General features: G+C 31.5%; 1 protein-coding gene across 1 annotated transcript; it reads right to left on the bottom strand.

Moving 5' to 3' along the window:
* Positions 1-4,762: 4,762 nt before the first annotated feature.
* LOC143245843 (hydroxyacid-oxoacid transhydrogenase, mitochondrial-like) lies at positions 4,763-22,105 on the bottom strand. The gene is given in 13 exon segments (XM_076492099.1): positions 4,763-4,843; positions 5,097-5,116; positions 5,119-5,253; positions 7,433-7,529; positions 7,968-8,046; positions 10,225-10,323; positions 10,420-10,572; positions 12,366-12,471; positions 16,451-16,528; positions 17,391-17,543; positions 17,546-17,586; positions 21,517-21,671; positions 21,996-22,105. Coding segments are annotated over 13 exon segments (1,251 nt in total). The 5' UTR covers positions 22,050-22,105.
* Positions 22,106-22,309: the final 204 nt, after the last annotated feature.

Below are 22,309 nucleotides of genomic sequence, written 5' to 3'. Positions count from 1 at the left end.
ATTTAACTAAAGAAAGTTCAACCATCAGGTAAACAAAACAATAAACTGAACACAACAATATACACAGATTTAACTAAAGAAAGTTCAACCAACAGGTAAACAAAACAACCTGTTGAACACAACAATATACACAGACTTAACTAAAGAAAGTTCAACCAACAGGTAAACAAAACAACCTACTAAACACAACAATATACACAGATTTAACTAAAGAAAGTTCAACCATCAGGTAAACAAAACAACCTACTGAACACAACAATATACACAGACTTAACTAAAGAAAGTTCAACCAATAGGTAAACAAAACAACCTACTGAAACACAACATTATACACAGATTTAGCTAAAGAAAGTTCAACCAACAGGTAAACAAAACAACCTGTTGAACACAACAGTATACACAGATATAGCTAAAGAAAGTTCAACCATCAGGTAAACAAAACAACCTACTGAATACAACATTATACACAGATTTAGCTAAAGAAAGTTCAACCATCAGGTAAACAAAACAACCTACTGAACACAACAATATACACAGACTTAACTGAAGAAAGTTCAACCATCAGGTAAACAAAACAACCTACTGAACACAACATTATACACAGATTTAACTAAAGAAAGCTCAACCATCAGGTAAACAAAACAACCTACTGAATACAACATTATACACAGATTTAACTAAAGAAAGTTCAACCAACAGGTAAACAAAACAACCTACTGAACACAACATTATGCACAGATTTAACTAAAGAAAGTTCAACCAACAGGTAAACAAAACAACCCACTGAACACAACAATATACACAGACTTAACTAAAGAAAGTTCAACAAATAGGTAAACAAAACAACCTACTGAACACAACATTATACACAGACTTAACTAAAGAAAGTTCAACCAATAGGTAAACAAAACAACCTACTGAATACAACATTATACACAGATTTAACTAAAGAAAGTTCAACCAATAGGTAAACAAAACAACCTACTGAATACAACAATATACACAGATTTAACTAAAGAAAGTTCAACCAACAGGTAAACAAAACAACCTACTGAACACAACAATATACACAGACATAACTAAAGAAAGTTCAACCATCAGGTAAACAAAACAACCTACTGAACACAACACAATACACAGATTTAACTATAGCACAGTTCAACCAACAGATAAACAAAACAACCTGTTGAACACAACAATATACACAGATTTAACTAAAGAAAGTTCAACCAACAGGTAAACAAAACAACCTGTTGAACACAACAATATACACAGATATAGGTAAAGAAAGTTCAACCATCAGGTAAACAAAACAACCTACTGAATACAACATTATACACAGATTTAACTAAAGAAAGTTCAACCAACAGGTAAACAAAACAACCTACTGAACACAACAATATACACAGATTTAACTATAGCACAGTTCAACCAACAGATAAACAAAACAACCTGTTGAACACAACAATATACACAGACTTAACTAAAGAAAGTTCAACCATCAGGTAAACAAAACAACCTACTGAACACAACATTATACACAGACTTAACTAAAGAAAGTTCAACCATCAGGTAAACAAAACAACCTACTGAACACAACATTATACACAGATTTAACTAAAGAAAGTTCAACCAACAGGTAAACAAAACAACCTACTGAACACAACATTATACACAGATTTAACTAAAGAAAGTTCAACCAACAGGTAAACAAAACAATCTACTGAACACAACAATATACACAGATTTAACTAAAGAAAGTTCAACCATCAGGTAAACAAAACAACCTACTGAACACAACAATATACACAGATTTAACTAAAGAAAGTTCAACCAACAGGTAAACAAAACAACCTGTTGAACACAACAATATACACAGATATAGGTAAAGAAAGTTCAACCATCAGGTAAACAAAACAACCTGTTGAACACAACAATATACACAGATATAGGTAAAGAAAGTTCAACCATCAGGTAAACAAAACAACCTACTGAATACAACATTATACACAGATTTAACTAAAGAAAGTTCAACCAACAGGTAAACAAAACAACCTACTGAACACAACAATATACACAGATTTAACTATAGCACAGTTCAACCAACAGATAAACAAAACAACCTGTTGAATACAACAATATACACAGACTTAACTAAAGAAAGTTCAACCATCAGGTAAACAAAACAACCTACTGAACACAACATTATACACAGACTTAACTAAAGAAAGTTCAACCATCAGGTAAACAAAACAACCTACTGAACACAACATTATACATAGATTTAACTAAAGAAAGTTCAACCAACAGGTAAACAAAACAACCTACTGAACACAACAATATACACAGACTTAACCGAAGAAAGTTCAACCATCAGGTAAACAAAACAACCTACTGAACACAACAATATACACACTTAACTAAAGAAAGTTCAACCATCAGGTAAACAAAACAACCTACTGAACACAACATTATACACAGACTTAACTAAAGAAAGTTCAACCATCAGGTAAACAAAACAACCTACTGAACACAACATTATACACAGATTTAACTAAAGAAAGTTCAACCAACAGGTAAACAAAACAACCTACTGAACACAACAATATACACAGATTTAACTATAGCACAGTTCAACCAACAGATAAACAAAACAACCTGTTGAACACAACAATATACACAGATTTAACTAAAGAAAGTTCAACCAACAGGTAAACAAAACAACCTGTTGAACACAACAATATACACAGATATAGGTAAAGAAAGTTCAACCATCAGGTAAACAAAACAACCTACTGAATACAACATTATACACAGATTTAACTAAAGAAAGTTCAACCAACAGGTAAAAAAAACAACCTACTGAACACAACAATATACACAGATTTAACTATAGCACAGTTCAACCAACAGATAAACAAAACAACCTGTTGAACACAACAATATACACAGACTTAACTAAAGAAAGTTCAACCATCAGGTAAACAAAACAACCTACTGAACACAACATTATACACAGACTTAACTAAAGAAAGTTCAACCATCAGGTAAACAAAACAACCTACTGAACACAACATTATACACAGATTTAACTAAAGAAAGTTCAACCAACATGTAAACAAAACAATCTACTGAACACAACAATATACACAGATTTAACTAAAGAAAGTTCAACCATCAGGTAAACAAAACAACCTACTGAACACAACAATATACACAGATTTAACTAAAGAAAGTTCAACCATCAGGTAAACAAAACAACAAACTGAACACAATAATATACACAGATTTAACTAAAGAAAGTTCAACCAACAGGTAAACAAAACAACCTGTTGAACACAACAATATACACAGACTTAACTAAAGAAAGTTCAACCGTCAGGTGAACAATACAACCTGTTATTCCAGACCAATTATCTTACTGCCTCAAAGTTTTGTTACAAGATGTCTAAATCACCAAAACAGATTGAAACATATACTGCATACAAATCATCTTCAATACACACTTAGATGAAACACATGAAAACCAACCTGAAATCACACAGACAGATCACCACAAGTGAATTTTAACACATTTAAACATTGATATGTCAGCCAGATCCAATAAACCTCTACCTCATAATATTAGGGGTTTGTTATGAGGGTAGTATCTATATTCCCTCTTCCTTGATAGGATCCTACCACACACTATGTAATAAGGCCCAATCCCCCCCCCCTCTTGGTTCCATCCTACCACACACTATGTAATAAGGCCCAATCCCCCCCCTCTTGGTTCCATCCTACCACACACTATGTAATAAGGCCCAATCCCCCCCCTCTTGGTTCCATCCTACCACATGCTGTGAAACAAGGCCAAATATCTCCTTCCTTGGTGGAAAGTCTACCCCTCACTTTATAACAAGGCTGAATCTCTTCTTCCTTGGTCCTATCATATCCCACACTGTATAACAAATCCATGCCAACATTTGGAGATAAAACAAGTTATAGAGTCACATAATGAAGTAAGCGAATAAAACTATTTATATGTATACTGGTAATGATGTTTTAACTATCAAATGTGGAAAACACTGGATAGATATTGGAGCATCAGTAGAGTACATTTCGCCTCTAACTGAAACTTATTTGATACCTCAGTGCTTTTTAAATAGGTTGAGCCAGCCATTGCTGTATTTAAAATCATTAGGGGTTCCATTTCCATCGCTGTACTGATACAGTTCTTTGTAGATCTTTCCAGACTGGTCTTTGATGGTTTTAAAAAATGAATGTTTCTTCAACTCATTCTTGGATAAACCATGTTAAGATGGTTCTTTACAGCTGGCTGTCACTAGCAGTTTTTGGAAACGTTTGTTGTAGGATATTATTACCATTTGGGTCCATGAAGTCTTAATCCATCTGTACAATGTTGACTAACCTAAGCCTAGTTTGTAGAAGATGTCTACTTGGTTAAATCCACATTTTAGTGTACACAATGTGTTTTATATTTGTTCCTATTATCTTCTTTTGCATGTTGGCAATGATATGAACATACTGCAGTAAAGCACAAGGACTAATCTTACACATGTTTGAAACGTGGTCAGCTATCGGTCAGTTACCTCTTTCTTTCTTTGTGAACCTGACGATGACCGAAGAAGGTCGAAACGTTGTTCGCTCCTCTACATAAAAATTTTCTCAACCCAAACCAGCCGTTTTTTACATATATATTTTTCTATACAAGTAGGCTTTCTCATCATCACGGATTAGTGTTGTATTGAAGTTCCATATGTCAAGGTTTACGTGTATACATAGACATAACACCACCAAAATCAATCTGAATACACACAGACATAACACCACTGAAGTCAATCTGAATAAACACAGACTTATTACTTCATGAACACAAATCAAAAGTCAAGTTCTTAACAGCTGAACATAACTGTAGTTTTATGAGAATCCCAAAACCTTACCAAATATAAATTATTGAGAACTCGTAATCCCAGCTGGTTGTTAGTTTTCAACAAGAGGTTTGAGTTCTAAGAATCCAATTTTATATAACTAAAGATAAGGTTAAGTTAAGCATCAAAACTTTTAGAGTTTAGTTTTCTTGAACCATAGCTTACCTGAGGTAATGTTCCTTTACCAGATTAGGGATATCCTCTTCAGTGAACCCAAGCTTTCTCAGACCATCGCTCATCTCCATCTCAAACATGAATTGTTTAAGAATATCTGCAAGAATAGTGCCAGCATCCTCTTTCCGATCATTACGTGTATCTCTCCCTAGTATGGAAATTGTCCTGATGTTAGAACATGATGAAACATTCACGAGGATGTGCCACTAAATTTGGAAAGTTGCTTGAATCTCACTCTATTTTAAGGAACATATTTTTGATACTTCTACTCAGATTTATTTGATAGTTTCTTTTACAGAATCTGTTTGATACAGTAGCTTCTTTAGACACTGTATCAAAGGGAACCTGAAAAAACAGTGATGGGGATAATTGTGGTGACATGCAAAACCATAGAGTAGGATTACCCTAAGTTTAAAGGTTTCACACAGAAGACACTTCAGTAAGCGTGCCTGCAAATGTGTTCAGTATAGGTCTCGTAATATAATGTACAATTTAATGCTATATAAACAAACAACAACTAACATTGCAACTGAAAGTTTGAACTGGGTTTGCTGTTATCAGCATAGTTAAATAAACTGCAGATTAATGGTTTAATCATGGAGCCTCACTATATTGCCATGTCTGATGAACATGCATTTTGTCAATTGTCCTGCAGTGTAGTTTCTATTTTCCAAAAAGCTTCGTGTTATGGTTGTAATGTTTATGGTACACCACTCACACGTTTATTCTTTTCATAATTTATATATAATATGAATACTGCCCATATCAATAATCCAATCACACAGAAAATCATGCATCCAGTGATTCAACCAATATGCCTTCATATGAACATTTATTTTACAGTGAGGTACACAATGGTTGAACAGAAGATCTCATCACAGTGAAACCATACATACTTACTGGCCCTGTTTACACTTGGAGATTATTAATATTCATGTTGTTTACTTTTGTTCAGGTCATGTGGTTGGATGTTTCCACAAAATTTCTATTAGTGGGTTTTATCTGTTACAGGTTGTTCACTTTGTGTACTATATTTGGGATATGACCTGTTACAAGTCTATTTATGCATGGTTTTGGGACCTTAAGTTGATCCATTTTCTTTTCTTTTTTTCCCAATGTCATAAAATACAAGGGATATCCATTTCTGAAATTACAACTCCATGATCTGTATATATCTTTATGACCAAGTGTATGAATATTTTATATTGGAAAGGGCTGCTACATACCCTTTAGAAAAATTTAGAGAAATAATGAATTTTAAGTGACATAAAACTACCTCTGAGATGTCAGACAATGTCAAAATGTTTTGATACTTTCCATTCCACTTTAGTATTTTATCATATGTGACTGTCACATGAATTACTGATTTGAATACTCAAAATGATTTTAATATAATGTATTCAACACTGATTATGTGTAGTTCTCATGACAAGTTTGCTTGATTTCAACTTCACTGTTAAAAACCTTTTAACAACTCTTTCAAAATGAAAGAGTATTAACATTAAACAGCCACGTCTTTACGTATTAAGAATTATGTCGTATTAACATTAAATAGCCATGTCTTCACATATAAAGAATTATGTCATATTAACATTAAACAGCCATGTCTTCACAAATTAAGCATTATGCCGTATTAACATTAAACAGCCATGTCTTCACAAATTAAGCATTATGCCGTATTAACATTAAACAGCCATGTCTTCACGTATAAAGAATCACGTCTTATTAACATTAAACAGCCATGTCTTCACATATTAAGAATTACGTCGTATTAACATTACACAGCCATGTCTTCACATATTAAGAATTACGTCGTATTAACATTACACAGCCATGTCTTCACATATTAAGAATTACGTCAGATAACATTACACAGCCATGTCTTCACATATTAAGAATTACGTCGTATTAACATTACACAGCCATGTCTTCACATATTAAGAATTACGTTGTATTAACATTACACAGCCATGTCTTCACATATTAAGAATTACGTCGTATTAACATTACACAGCCATGTCTTCACATATTAAGAATTACGTCGTATTAACATTACACAGCCATGTCTTCACATATTAAGAATTACGTTGTATTAACATTACACAGCCATGTCTTCACATATTAAGAATTACGTCGTATTAACATTACACAGCCATGTCTTCACATATTAAGCATTACGTAGTATTAACATTAAACAGCCATGTCTTCACACATTAAGAATTACGTCCAACTTCAAAACAACAGTTTTCCATTTCTTATAACCTTTATTTAACTGAAAAACATCCTCAGTTAGATTTTCAATGAAATGCATTTTAAAAATATTTTACCTAATAAAGAAGCTGCCTCCAGGTGACGTTCTGGACACATGGCTCCAGTAAATCTGAAAACTGCTGGAGCACTTATTACAACCGAAAGGCCGTGAGGCTGAAAAGTATAAGTGAGCAGCACTTAAAAAGAACTAGATAATCTCACATATCAATACGTTTCTTCTGTTTTGTTACATTTCATACCTAGCACGTAGAAACTTGAAATTTAAACATTGTTTATCCCTGAACAATTCAATGAAGTGATTACAATTCTTACTGTGGTGAACAATAAGACTTTAAAGACTCATATTACAATTAGAAACAAGTTTTTTATTGTAAAAAAAAACCTAATTAACAAAAAAAGAGATTACGTATTAGAAATTTACAGAATATCTTTGCAGAAGTTTTACGGTAACATTAAATAATAAAAGCATCTCATTACTACCAGTTCAAACTTTTGAGACACCTGAAGAAAGATCACATGCTTAGATTAATTTCAATACCAGTAAAAAATATAATTTGATAACTCTTATATATAACAAGTTTATTATCTTACTATAATAGGATGATCTGTATTATAACCTTTAACCTTGTGTTTCTTTACTAGTCCAGAAATAGGATAGGACATCCCATGGCTGAAATAGAGTAAATAATGTTAACTTATTAAACTGTTGAAAACAAAACATTACAAGACAGAGTTAATAAACAATCTTTATCTTTGTTACATTCTACTTCATACTGTAATACATGAACAAGTTGGTAAACATTCTCTATATTTATTAAGTTCTATTTAACGTTGTAGTACATGAACAAGCTGGTAAACATTCTCTATATTTATTAAGTTCTATTTTATGTTGTAATACATGGACAAGTTGGTAAACATTCTCTATATTTATTAAGTTCTGTTTCACGTTGTAATACATGAACAAGCTGGTAAACATTATCTATATTTATTAAGTTCTGTTTCACATTGTAGTACATGAACAAGCTGGTAAACATTCTCTATATTTATTAAGTTCTGTTTCACATTGTAGTACATGAACAAGCTGGTAAACATTCTCTATATTTATTAAGTTCTGTTTCACGTTGTAATACATGAACAAGCTGGTAAACATTATCTATATTTATTAAGTTCTGTTTCACATTGTAGTACATGAACAAGCTGGTAAACATTCTCTATATTTATTAAGTTCTGTTTCACGTTGTAGTACATGAACAAGCTGGTAAACATTATCTATATTTATTAAGTTCTGTTTCACATTGTAGTACATGAACAAGCTGGTAAACATTCTCTATATTTATTAAGTTCTGTTTCACATTGTAGTACATGAACAAGCTGGTAAACATTCTCTATATTTATTAAGTTCTGTTTCACGTTGTAGTACATGAACAAGCTGGTAAACATTCTTTATATTTATTAAGTTCTGTTTCACATTGTAGTACATGAACAAGCTGGTAAACATTCTCTATATTTATTAAGTTCTGTTTCACGTTGTAGTACATGAACAAGCTGGTAAACATTATCTATATTTATTAAGTTCTGTTTCACGTTGTAATACATGAACAAGCTGGTAAACATTCTCTATATTTATTAAGTTCTGTTTTCGTTGTAATACATGAACAAGCTGGTAAACATTCTCTATATTTATTAAGTTCTGTTTCACGTTGTAGTACATGAACAAGCTGGTAAACATTCTCTATATTTATTAAGTTCTGTTTCACGTTGTAGTACATGAACAAGCTGGTAAACATTCTCTATATTTATTAAGTTCTGTTTCACATTGTAATACATGAACAAGCTAGTAAACATTCTCTATTAAGTTCTGTTTCATGTTGTAGAACATGAACAAGTTGGCAAACATTCTCTATATTTACTAAGTTCTGTTTTACATTGTAATACATGAACAAGTTGGTGAACATTCTGTATATTTATTAAGTTCTATTTAACGTTGTAGTACATGAACAAGCTGGTAAACATTCTCTATATTTATTAAGTTCTGTTTCATGTTGTAGTATATGAACAAGCTGGTAAACATTCTCTATATTTATTAAGTTCTGTTTTACATTGTAGTACATGAACAAGCTGGTAAACATTCTCTATATTTATTAAGTTGTTTCACGTTGTAATACATGAACAAGCTGGTAAACATTCTCTATATTTATTAAGTTGTTTCACGTTGTAATACATGAACAAGCTGGTAAACATTCTCTATATTTATTAAGTTCTGTTTCATGTTGTAGTACATGAACAAGCTGGTAAACATTCTCTATATTTATTAAGTTCTGTTTCATGTTGTAGAACATGAACAAGCTGGTAAACATTCTGTATATTTATTAAGTTCTGTTTCATGTTGTAGAACATGAACAAGCTGGTAAACATTCTCTATATTTATTAAGTTCTACCCTTCATGTGACGTCTTCAAGTATTTTGCTAAGCATAGTCTGATCCTTAACATACACCCACTCCTTGCATTGGATCTATTCTAGATCTGGTTCCTTTTATTGTACGAACTAGACTAGAGGATGATGGACATTTTCCATCTTATGTTTGCAACATTTTAAAGATGCATTGTAATGAAAATAACCGATAAAAATAGCAGCCCTAAATCTAGTGTTAATAAGGAAGATTGTGTTTTTCTTTGATAGCAAGATTTTTATAGCATACTTCATAAAAAACTTATATTATGACCTATAATCTTGTAATGCTTTGTTTTTACAGTTCACAAGAGTAGCTTCTCAAATGAACTAACTTAAACAAACAAATTTTATAGTACATCTACAGAAACATCTTTGCACTAAAGGTCTTCACTTACCACAGATGCACCCCAGCATTACCAAATCCGATCCCAGCAAAAGTACTTGCCAAGTGCATGGATGACCGAGCCTCCAAATCATCTTTATTGTATACTGCTCTACAAAGAGTGAAACATGTTAGTCAAACAGGTATCACAGTTTGAATAACAGCTTGAAATATGCAGTCAACAAGTAAGGGTTTCAAAATCTCTCACCTTTTGAAATATCGCTGGATTATTTTCAGGGCATTAAGAGCCCACGTGTCACTAATAGGATTGCTGCCTTGATATGCTGGCCGTTCGATGGGATTTACTGGACAAGGAGATCGCTGGTTGTATGGGATAGCGGTGTAGGACTCTAAGGCATGACTATTATAGAAGAGTCAGAATAATTAGTTAGATTAGTTCATGACTATAACACATCAAACGTAATAAGACAAAGGCATAATTGTAACATGACACTATAAATAACTAATCAAACAAAGGAATCATTATAACACAAGAGTCAAGTTTAATTATTCAGATTGTGGTATGGCTCTAACAACATATATTGATAAAAGTGTGATTATAACATGAGAGTTAGGTTTAATTATTCACATTGTGGTATGGCTATAACAACATATATTGATAAAAGTGTGATTATAACACAAGAGTCAAGTTTAATTATTCAGATTGTGGTATGGCTATAACAACATATATTGATAAAAGTGTGATTATAACACAAGAGTCAAGTTTAATTATTCAGATTGTGGTATGGCTATAACAACATATATTGATAAAAGTGTGATTATAACATGAGAGTCAGGTTTAATTATTCAGATTGTGGTATGGCTATAACAACACATATTGATAAAAGTTTGATTATAACATGAGAGTTAGGTTTAATTATTCAGATTGTGGTATGGCTATAACAACATATATTGATAAAAGTTTGATTATAACATGAGAGTTAAGTTTAATTATTCAGATTGTGGTATGGCTATAACAACATATATTGATAAAAGTGTGATTATAACATGAGAGTTAAGTTTAATTATTCAGATTGTGGTATGGCTATAACAACATATATTGATAAAAGTTTGATTATAACATGACAGTTAGGTTTAATTATTCAGATTGTGGTATGGCTATAACAACATATATTGATAAAAGTGTGATTATAACATGAGAGTTAGGTTTAATTATTCATATTGTGGTATGGCTATAACAACATATATTGATAAAAGTGTGATTATAACATGAGAGTTAGGTTTAATTATTCAGATTGTGGTACGGCTATAACAACATATATTGATAAAAGTGTGATTATAACATGAGAGTTAGGTTTAATTATTCAGATTGTGGTATGGCTATAACAACATATATTGGTAAAAGTGTGATTATAACATGAGAGTCAAGTTTAATTATTCAGATTAAGACACAACTATAACACAAATAAATCAGTTGATGGCAGGACTAAAACATGACAGACAAAATAATTAATCAAATTAATTTGAAGCAGTGTCTATAATAAGTGATTTTTAGTCTTCCATGATACAATTATCACAACTGAAATCACACTATTATGTTGTCTATAAAACAACTGTAACATGGCTCTCACAAGTGGCCCCAAACCATGGAAGTCTTAACAACTAGCCCATATTAGCACATTCAGAGTGCAACATAAATTGTTAGCAGCATGTTTACGTGTACGAAATAAAACTAGTTACAATGACACTTTGTAAAAATACTGTCAAATACTGCTTTAAATACTTAGCATCAAACAATTTATCCTTAAACTAAGGGCCTGGCATGGCCAAGTGGTTAGGGAGCTTGAATCATAATCTGAGGGTTCCAAGCTCGAATCTGTATCACACCAAACGTGCTCGCCCTTTCAGCTGTGGGTGAGTTGTAATGTGACAGTCAATCCCACTATTCATTGGTAAAAGAGTGGTCCAAGAGTTGGCAGTGGATGGTGATAACTAGTTGCCTTCCGTCTACTCTTACACTGCTCAATTATGGATGGCTCGTGCAAATAGCCTTCATGTAGCTTTGCACAAAATTCAAAACAAACCAAACCTTAAACTATAAATTAATATTTATATGCAAATTATTTCTGTTGCTATGCCTACCTTAGGATTTAGTAATTACTTTCCTGCCAATTAATTAATTTAGTTTCTTACCACAACACATCAAACCCACTGAAAGCTGCTACACGTTCTGGCATGTGCAGTGCATGTAAAGGGTCAATAATTCCCAGGGTAGGCCTCAGAGCTCTGTTTGCTATACCTAACGACAAGAGTCAGATATATTTTATGTAATAAACAGTTCAAATAAGATATTATCAACATTATAAAACTGATAACCAATGTAAGAAACTTTGTCTTCTCTTCAGTTTGTACCAGTAAGGTTTGTGAATTTGTTTATTTATTGAGAAAAATATAAACTTTTGACAATGTGAATTTCAATCAAAACTTCTCTAATAAATATATTCAAAATGTCTATTTTTAAGAAGTCAACAAAAACCTTTAGGTGCTTTAGAAAAGAAAAAAAACACAATAATGGTTAAGAGCCAACTTTAAATAAGGCTTAAACATATTTAATAACATTGGATATTTATTATTATAATATTATTATATTTATTATTGATAAGGAAAATCAACAAAGATTTCCCACAGAAAAAGACAGACGTTTTATTTTTTGTAATATTTTGGTTCTGTTGCCAAAACCACCAATGTCAGTAAACTATAAATAAAGACAAAATGTTACGTTCAGTAATGAATCACAATACATTTAAATGCATCACTTAGCAACAAGCACCAACAATTATAGTGACAACCTGTCAAGCTTAGAAGGTTCCAGCAACAGATAAAACACAGCCTGACAGGTGAAAGTGTCAGAGCAACATCAAAACCCCACAGAAATGGATAAAACACAGCCTGACAGGTGAAAGTGTCAAAGGAACATCAAAGCAACAAGGAAATTTACACAACACAGCATGACAGGTGAAAGTGTCAAAGGAACATCAAAGCAACAAGGAAATTTACACAACACAGCCTGACAGGTGAAAGTATCAAAGGAACATCAAAGCAACAAGGAAATTGACACAACACAGCCTGACAGGTGAAAGTGTCAAAGGAACATCAAAGCAACAAGGAAATTGACACAACACAGCATGACAGATGAAAGTGTCAAAGGAACATCAAAACCACTTGGAAATGGATAAAACACAGCCTGACAGGTGAAAGTGTCAAAGGAACATCAAAGACACACAGAAACGAAAACAATATCAGTGAGACCATAGAATTAAGAAATTACAGTAGATATGATTCTGGTTAAAAACAATCAAGAGAATAAATAATGAAGTAAAGAAAGATTCATAAGATGGAAACCAGAAAACTGAAAGAACTTTCATCTCCACTCAACAGCTTAAGAAGATACTGTAGAAGTGTAGCACTAGTCTTCAGAAACATCCACAACATCAGAATACAATATCATGTGTACCGGGTCGTAAAAAAACCACAGTTAACAAAACGAAGTGTCTCTGATATTGAGACTAGTTCTGACACGTCATTACAACTACTGTCTCCACTGTCTTGGTCAACGATGTTCATGCTACCCTAGAAGTTTTAATTCCCTACAGGACACTGGTGGTCAGGACGTTGTTTGACTTAAAGTGACATTTGAAGGTATTAAAATAAGGCAGGGTTTTGTTAAGTATTTCTTTGAAATTATTACTTTCTGTGGAGTTGTACATTCTGTATAAAATTCTTGTGGATTTGAAGAGCAGAATTTTTCATATGAAAAAAATAGCACTGTTTGAATTTTGATACTTAATGTTTTTTTTAAGATGTCACCTCATCTGGTTTCACCTGTGTAACCAGCAGGACAGAATATAAACCTCATGGTTCATTAGATTAATATTATTCTTCATGTTCTCTAGAAGCTCAACATTTATACCATAATAAAATGTTCTTATAACAAGGTTTTTTCTCTGCCCAAATGTGTCAAAAATAGTTTCTCTAATACCAAGAAATCCAACATTTACTGTGGTTCTGCACTAAAATATTGAAGTATTGAAGCCATCTAACATGACATAAGCACTCATAGGTGTAATGTAAATAGATTCAACACTGAAGATAAGATGATGCACTTGAGAGAAAAAATAAATCAGTCAAACAAAAGTGTCCTCAGAATTAGGGCTAGCAAAGTAGCAGGAAACTATAGGATTATAGCTAGCAGAGTAGCAGAAACTGTAGGATTAGAGTTAGTTATGCAGCAGGCAATATCAGAATTATGGTTTGTAAAGTAGCAGACAAATATAGCTCTGTACAATCTAAAGGTTAATTATGTTACAGAAGAAGATTGGCCTTAATCAAAAACAAAATAAAATGTAAAACATTATGTAAATTAAGCATTCACACAATTAGGAACCTAAAAAACATGCCAACATACACAGCATGACAAAGAAAAATACAAGTTAATCATAGAAGACAAAAACCTTTCTTAAACCTCCAACTTTAATATAGAAATGGAAAAAGTGGCAGTGAGAATTGCATAAGAAAGAAGACAGTTGTAAAAATAAAACATGACTGCCAATAAGAAAATGTTAATTGTGACAATAATGTAGAAACAGGAAACAAGAATCTTCTATATATGCTCCAAAAACAGTTGAGCTACACAATAATACCTAATGTAGAAACAGGAAACAAGAATCTTCTAAATATGCTCCAAAAACAGTTGAGCTACACAATAATACCTAATGTAAAAACAGGAAACAAGAATCTACTATATATGCTCCAAAAACAGTTGAGCTACACATTAATATTACTAACAGAGTACAGTACTACACATTAATATTACTAACAGAGTACAGTACCACACATTAATATTACCAAGATGCTACAGTACTACACATTAATATTACCAACAGAGTACAGTACCACACATTAATATTACCAAGATGCTACAGTACTACACATTAATATTACCAACAGAGTACAGTACCACACATTAATATTACAAACATGGTACAGTACCACACATTAATATTACCAACAGAGTACAGTACCACACATTAATATTACAAACATGGTACAGTACCACACATTAATATTACCAACAGAGTACAGTGTTACACATTAATATTACCAACAGAGTACAGTGTTACACATTAATATTACCAACAGAGTACAGTACTACACATTAATATTACCAACAGAGTACAGTACTACACATTAATATGACCAACAGAGTACAGTACTACACATTAATATGACCAACAGAGTACAGTACTACACATTAATATTACCAACAGAGTACAGTACTACACATTAATATTACTAACAGAGTACAGTACCACACATTAATATTACCAAGATGCTACAGTACTACACATTAATATTACCAACAGAGTACAGTACCACACATTAATATTACAAACATGGTACAGTACCACACATTAATATTACCAACAGAGTACAGTACCACACATTAATATTACCAACAGAGTACAGTACTACACGTTAATATTACTAACAGAGTACAGCAAATCGCGACATTAATATTACCAACATGCTACAGTACTACATTAATATTACCAACAAAGTACAGTAACAAAAAGCCTACAATATAAAGATAATCTTAGATGTATCACTTTATTGTGCAGGTCATTACCTTACTGAATATAATCAGTACATAGATCCAAAGCATGGTTTAACAGTGAGTAGATAAACCAAACATTATGACAAACTTACCAATGACTGAGAGATAGTGTTTGATATCAGGAGAATCAATATGACTGTAACTATACACATTCAATGGACTCACTTCTCAGAATTTTCCTCATGTATATGATTTTGAAAACAGGAAAGAAACTGATATTTATTTTACTAATGGTGAATAAATTCCCTTTCATGATTTCACCCCAATTCAAGCATATAACACACGGTACTTTGTCTTACAATATCATACACAAGGCTAATGTTAGACACAATGTTACACACAGTGTCCTACATAATGTTACCCAGCTGATCACTTGACACAGTAAGAATAACCATGAAGTTTACACCTGTGTTTTTATACCTTGGTAACAAACAAGTATGTTTACTGACACACAAACAAAAGCACATGAATGATTATTTTCAGAATAAAAATGTTTTAACAGTAATCTTAGTTGTTGTTGTTTTTTAAACAAAGAATGAACAGTAACCAAATTCTTACATTTGTTTTATGGCTTTTCTCATTTCATGAAAATAAGTTTACACACCTAATTTTGCCTTCAGAGGTATATAGTCAAATACGGCCACTCCTGTAGTTTCACTTCCAGTTCCTGCTGTTGTTGGCACTAAAAGAAAAGACCATACTTCTTTAAACAAGATAATAATTTTGTTATTTTCCAAAGAATATTCCTTTACTTTTAACAGGTTCTGTAACTCTCCTAAAGAACACTAGTACCTTGACTGGTTCTGTAACTCTCCTAAAGAACACTAGTACCTTGACTGATTCTCTAACTCTCTTAAAGAACACTAATACCTTCATTGGTTCTGTAACTCATTCAAAGAATACTAATACCTTCACTGGTTCTGTAACTCATTTACAGAATGCAAGAACTTTGAATGGTTCTGTGATTCAACCACATAAAACAGCTTTTTTGTCTGGTTCTATAACTCACTCAAAGGTTACTGATGTTTTATATCAGTACAGTTCATAACATGTGTCTCTAACTGTTAACTTCACTTCATAAATGGCTGATTATTGTGTGAGACAGTCACAAAGACTACTTCATTCTTAATCCATAAATAATGTTTAGAATTAAACCTTTAAAATGACTACATTTTCTTTTGATGTTAAATATGCACGTCATTCTGTGACACAGTATTAACATATAGGCTAAAATTCAGTCCAACTACCGGACAGGGAAACATGCAAATTCAATCCCAGACACAAGCCACTTCTGGGCTGAGAATTAGGGCATTAATAATAAAAAATTACGGAAATTACTGTTTTAATACATCTTTCATATTCAATAATTTATGAAATATTTAAACAAAAATGCATTTTAAAACATTAAATATGGATGACAGTCACAGTCCAACTGAAACTCTAAAATACAAGTAGTTTCTAAATAGAAACCAGAAGAAAATGCCCACTGAATATAAAAATGATGAAATATACTGCAGCATCAAAGTAACAGTAAAAACCCACACCTGCTATTAATGGTTTGAGGAGACATGTGACAGGTTTTCCTTTACCAATTGGTGGAGTCACATAATCAAGAAATTCTGCTTCACGATCAGAGCAGTATAAATTGGCAACTTTACACGTATCAATAACAGAGCCGCCACCAACTGCCACGAAGTATCAAAATTATTGCTTCTTGCAAATTCAATGGCTTCTCTAAAACTATAAAAAATCAGAGTAAAACTTACATGTTAGGATGTGACAGACAGAAAGGTGTTTAATCAAATTACAGGTTAAGTTACAAAAGCTCGGACCACATTAGAAAGTTTAACACCAACGACAATTTACTTTTGTTCATAAACATAACTGTAACTACAGTCATTTAATTTTTTAGAGTTACTTATTAAAGTATCTCCCTTGAAGAAACAAGTGGTAACTAATTTAAATAGGTACTAATAAACTTAATTTACATTTAGACAAATTAAACAATATTTCTAACTACAAATCATGGATCAAAATGTTCACTTTAACCCATGTTCATATTATGAAAGGTTAGTCTTTGATATTTATTTGAACATCTTCCAGTGTCATATTCTCTGGTGTTTGTGATAATACATGTATGAAAACTAATATAGTCTCACCCACTCTGCTTCTGAAAGAGTTAATCTATTCAACAATGAGGCAATGATATCTCCAGGTTATGGAATGTTTAGTTTTTATTGTTATGGTTTTCACAGTGTTGTGAAAAAAAACAAACACCAGGTCAGTCTCAGTGGTGCTCTACTGAAGTGAGGTTTACCACAACATTAAACCAACTATAAAGTAAATCATTAACACATGAATTCATTCATTATTGTTATGGATATTTAGAATTAGGAACAGATAAATTAACTTTATCTTCAAACATATAAATGTAATTCAGAAATAGTTTATTAGTAACATGAAAATTCAAGTGAACAACAAAGTTTTTTATTTTACAATTTATATATTCATCAAGTCTGTGGTTAACAGACACTGTTTTTATTTAGAACAAGACACAGTGTAATTTGTTCATAATAAGACATGGTGTATTTTATTTAGAACAAGACAGTGTAATTTGTTCATAATAAGACATGGTGTATTTTATTTAGAACAAGACACAGTGTAATTTGTTCATAATAAGACATGGTGTATTTTATTTAGAACAAGACAGTGTAATTTGTTCATAATAAGACATGGTGTATTTTATTTAGAACAAGACAGTGTAATTTGTTCATAATAAGACATGGTGTATTTTATTTAGAACAAGACAGTATAATTTGTTCATAATAAGACAGTGTATTTTATTTAGAACAAGACAGTGTAATTTGTTCATAATAAGATATGGTGTATTTTATTTAGAACAAGACAGTATAATTTGTTCATAATAAGACAGTGTATTTTATTTAGAACAAGACAGTGTAATTTGTCTCATAATAAGACATGGTGTATTTTATTTTAGAACAAGACAGTGTAATTTGTTCATAATAAGACAGTGTATTTTATTTAGAACAAGACAGTATAATTTGTTCATAATAAGACATGGTGTATTTTATTTAGAACAAGACAGTGTAATTTGTTCATAATAAGACATGGTGTATTTTATTTAGAACAAGACAGTGTAATTTGTTCATAATAAGACATGGTGTATTTTATTTAGAACAAGACAGTATAATTTGTTCATAATAAGACAGTGTATTTTATTTAAAACAAGACAGTGTAATTTGTTCATAATAAGACATGGTGTATTTTATTCAGAACAAGACACAGTGTAATTTGTTCATAATAAGACATGGTGTATTTTATTTAGAACAAGACACAGTGTAATTTGTTCATAATAAGATATGGTGTATTTTATTTAGAACAAGACACAGTGTAATTTGTTCATAATAAGATATGGTGTATTTTATTTAGAACAAGACACAGTGTAATTTGTTCATAATAAGATATGGTGTATTTTATTTAGAACAAGACACAGTGTAATTTGTTCATAATAAGATATGGTGTATTTTATTTAGAACAAGACACAGTGTAATTTGTTCATAATAAGATATGGTGTATTTTATTTAGAACAAGACACAGTGTAATTTGTTCATAATAAGATATGGTGTATTTTATTTAGAACAAGACAGTGTAATTTGTTCATAATAAGACATGGTGTATTTTATTTAAAACAAGACAGTGTAATTTGTTCATAATAAGACATGGTGTATTTTATTTAGAACAAGACAGTGTAATTTGTTCATAATAAGACATGGTGTATTTTATTTAGAACAAGACACAGTGTAATTTGTTCATAATAAGACATGGTGTACTTTATTTAGAACAAGACACAGTGTAATTTGTTCATAATAAGACATGGTGTATTTTATTTAGAACAAGACACAGTGTAATTTGTTCATAATAAGACATGGTGTATTTTATTTAGAACAAGACACAGTGTAATTTGTTCATAATAAGACATGGTGTATTTTATTTAGAACAAGACAGTGTAATTTGTTCATAATAAGACATGGTGTATTTTATTTAGAACAAGACAGTGTAATTTGTTCATAATAAGACATGGTGTATTTTATTTAGAACAAGACAGTGTAATTTGTTCATAATAAGACAGTGTACTTTAGAAAAGTTTATTTCTTAAACTACTGAAATGTGTGTTAGAAAGTGCTACACATGATACACATAAAAAGTAAATAATGTTTGAGGTTTCTCAGAATGAAGTCTCATGACTTCAGCGCCAAGCGGTACACCTAAATCTCCCCTTTGTTTAGGGTCCACTTCACAGATGATACAGTTATCACAGCAAGGCACATGATAAACATGAAAGGTAGAAGCTACAAGATGATGGATATACAAGTAAAGTGAAGTTGATTTTCTCTAAGATTCTTTATAAAGTCATACTATAAAAGTGGTAAGATCGTAAAGTAAAATAATTCATTAAAGGGTAAACATGCGTTTATATCTGGCAGATAAACGTTCAAAAATCACGGACTGCTCATGCTAACATTCCATAATTAACAACTACTTATGTTGATAAACCTTTAGTTAGTAACTTCTATGAATAATTTCTTAATCACTGACAACTTATGTTGATCAACCATGAGTTAGTAACTTCTCCTATGAATAATTTCTTAATCATTGACTACTTATGTTGATCAACCCTTAGTTAGTAACTTCCCTATGAATAATTTCTTAACCATTGACTACTTATGTTGATCAACCCTTAGTTAGTAACTTCTCCTATGAGTAATTTCTTAATCACTGACAACTTATGTTGATCAACCCTTAGTTAGTAACTTCTCCTATGAATAATTTCTTAATCACTGACTACTTATGATCAACCCTTAGTTAGTAACTTCTCCCATGAATAATTTCTTAATCACTGACAACTTATGTTGATCAACCATGAGTTAGTAACTTCTCCTATGAATAATTTCTTAATCATTGACTACTTATGTTGATCAACCATGAGTTAGTAACTTCTCCTATGAATAATTTCTTAATCATTGACTACTTATGTTGATCAACCCTTAGTTAGTAACTTCTCCTATGAGTAATTTCTTAATCACTGACAACTTATGTTGATCAACCCTTAGTTAGTAACTTCTCCTATGAATAATTTCTTAATCACTGACTACTTATGTTGATCAACCCTTAGTTAGTAACTTCTCCTATGAATAATTTCTTAATCACTGACAACTTATGTTGATCAACCATGAGTTAGTAACTTCTCCTATGAATAATTTCTTAATCATTGACTACTTATGTTGATCAACCCTAAGTTAGTAACTTCTCCTATGAGTAATTTCTTAATCACTGACAACTTATGTTGATCAACCCTAGTTAGTAACTTCTCCTACTAATAATTCCATGGTCAACAACTGCTTATATTCTCCACTCAGTTCCTGACTTCTCCTTATGATCATTGATTAGTTACTGACTTATTTGATCATATTTTAGTTAATGGCCACTTCTATTTACAAGTGAATATTTGCATACCTAAGGAGGATACATGGATTGTTTTTATACTTTGAAACAATGTAAATAATAACCTCACAAGTGAAATTAAAAATATCTAAAAACATTCTCCTAAATATAAGATACTGTAGCTCATTTTAAACAAACTACAAGCACCTGTAATCAGTTGGTTCAATTCGGACTTTGTCAAACATCTTATAATTAATTCGATACTTATGGAGTGAGTCAAGCACAGCTTTCATAGGAGGAAGCTTCACCAGGTTTTCATCTGTAATCAAGCAAACATTCTTTGCTCCAGAATTACTTAGATCCTGTTAAAATAAAACCATTCTTAGAGAAAAAATGATCATGATATTACTTTATAACTGTTTTCAAACAGAGTACAAAATTATATTAAGTGTATTTTCAGTAGGATGTACACAGACTTAGGAAACAGGTAATAGTGATGGTATTATCATACAGGATTTTAAAATCATTTTCTTATTTCAGTTTCTCTTTGTTCAGATGCTTAAATTAGTGTTATATTGTCATTATTAAAAATCCCTAAATTAAGTTGTAAACTTTAAAGTGGAAAGCTACAAACAAAACCATTAATATAGTTTTAATTGTTTCATTTACAGTAAGAGTTCTTGTACCATTCCAATTTCTTTTGTGACTCCTGGTCCATACCGTACGCTTGAACATGCCATCTATTGGAATAACAAGAAGGTATAATATGTTATTAAACTGTCGTTTATGTGATAAACAATAAAAAATATTTGAAAATCTAAAAAAAACTAAGCCTTGTTTTATTGTTATCCAACATTTCTAGATGTAAAGTTGTATCAAACAACTTGTGAAAGTGCTTTAAACTCAGGTTAATACAAATGTGGACTTACAGATAACAGTTCAATCAGTTAGTAGTTCAACAAATTAAAGCTTTGTTATAAAACAAAAGTACAGTAGAAAA

Source organism: Tachypleus tridentatus, chromosome 3 (genome assembly GCF_004210375.1).
Source record: "Tachypleus tridentatus isolate NWPU-2018 chromosome 3, ASM421037v1, whole genome shotgun sequence".
Lineage (NCBI taxonomy): Eukaryota > Metazoa > Arthropoda > Merostomata > Xiphosura > Limulidae > Tachypleus > Tachypleus tridentatus.
The sequence above is the reverse complement of the archived record's forward strand: the minus strand, read 5'-3'. Positions and strand labels throughout refer to the sequence as shown.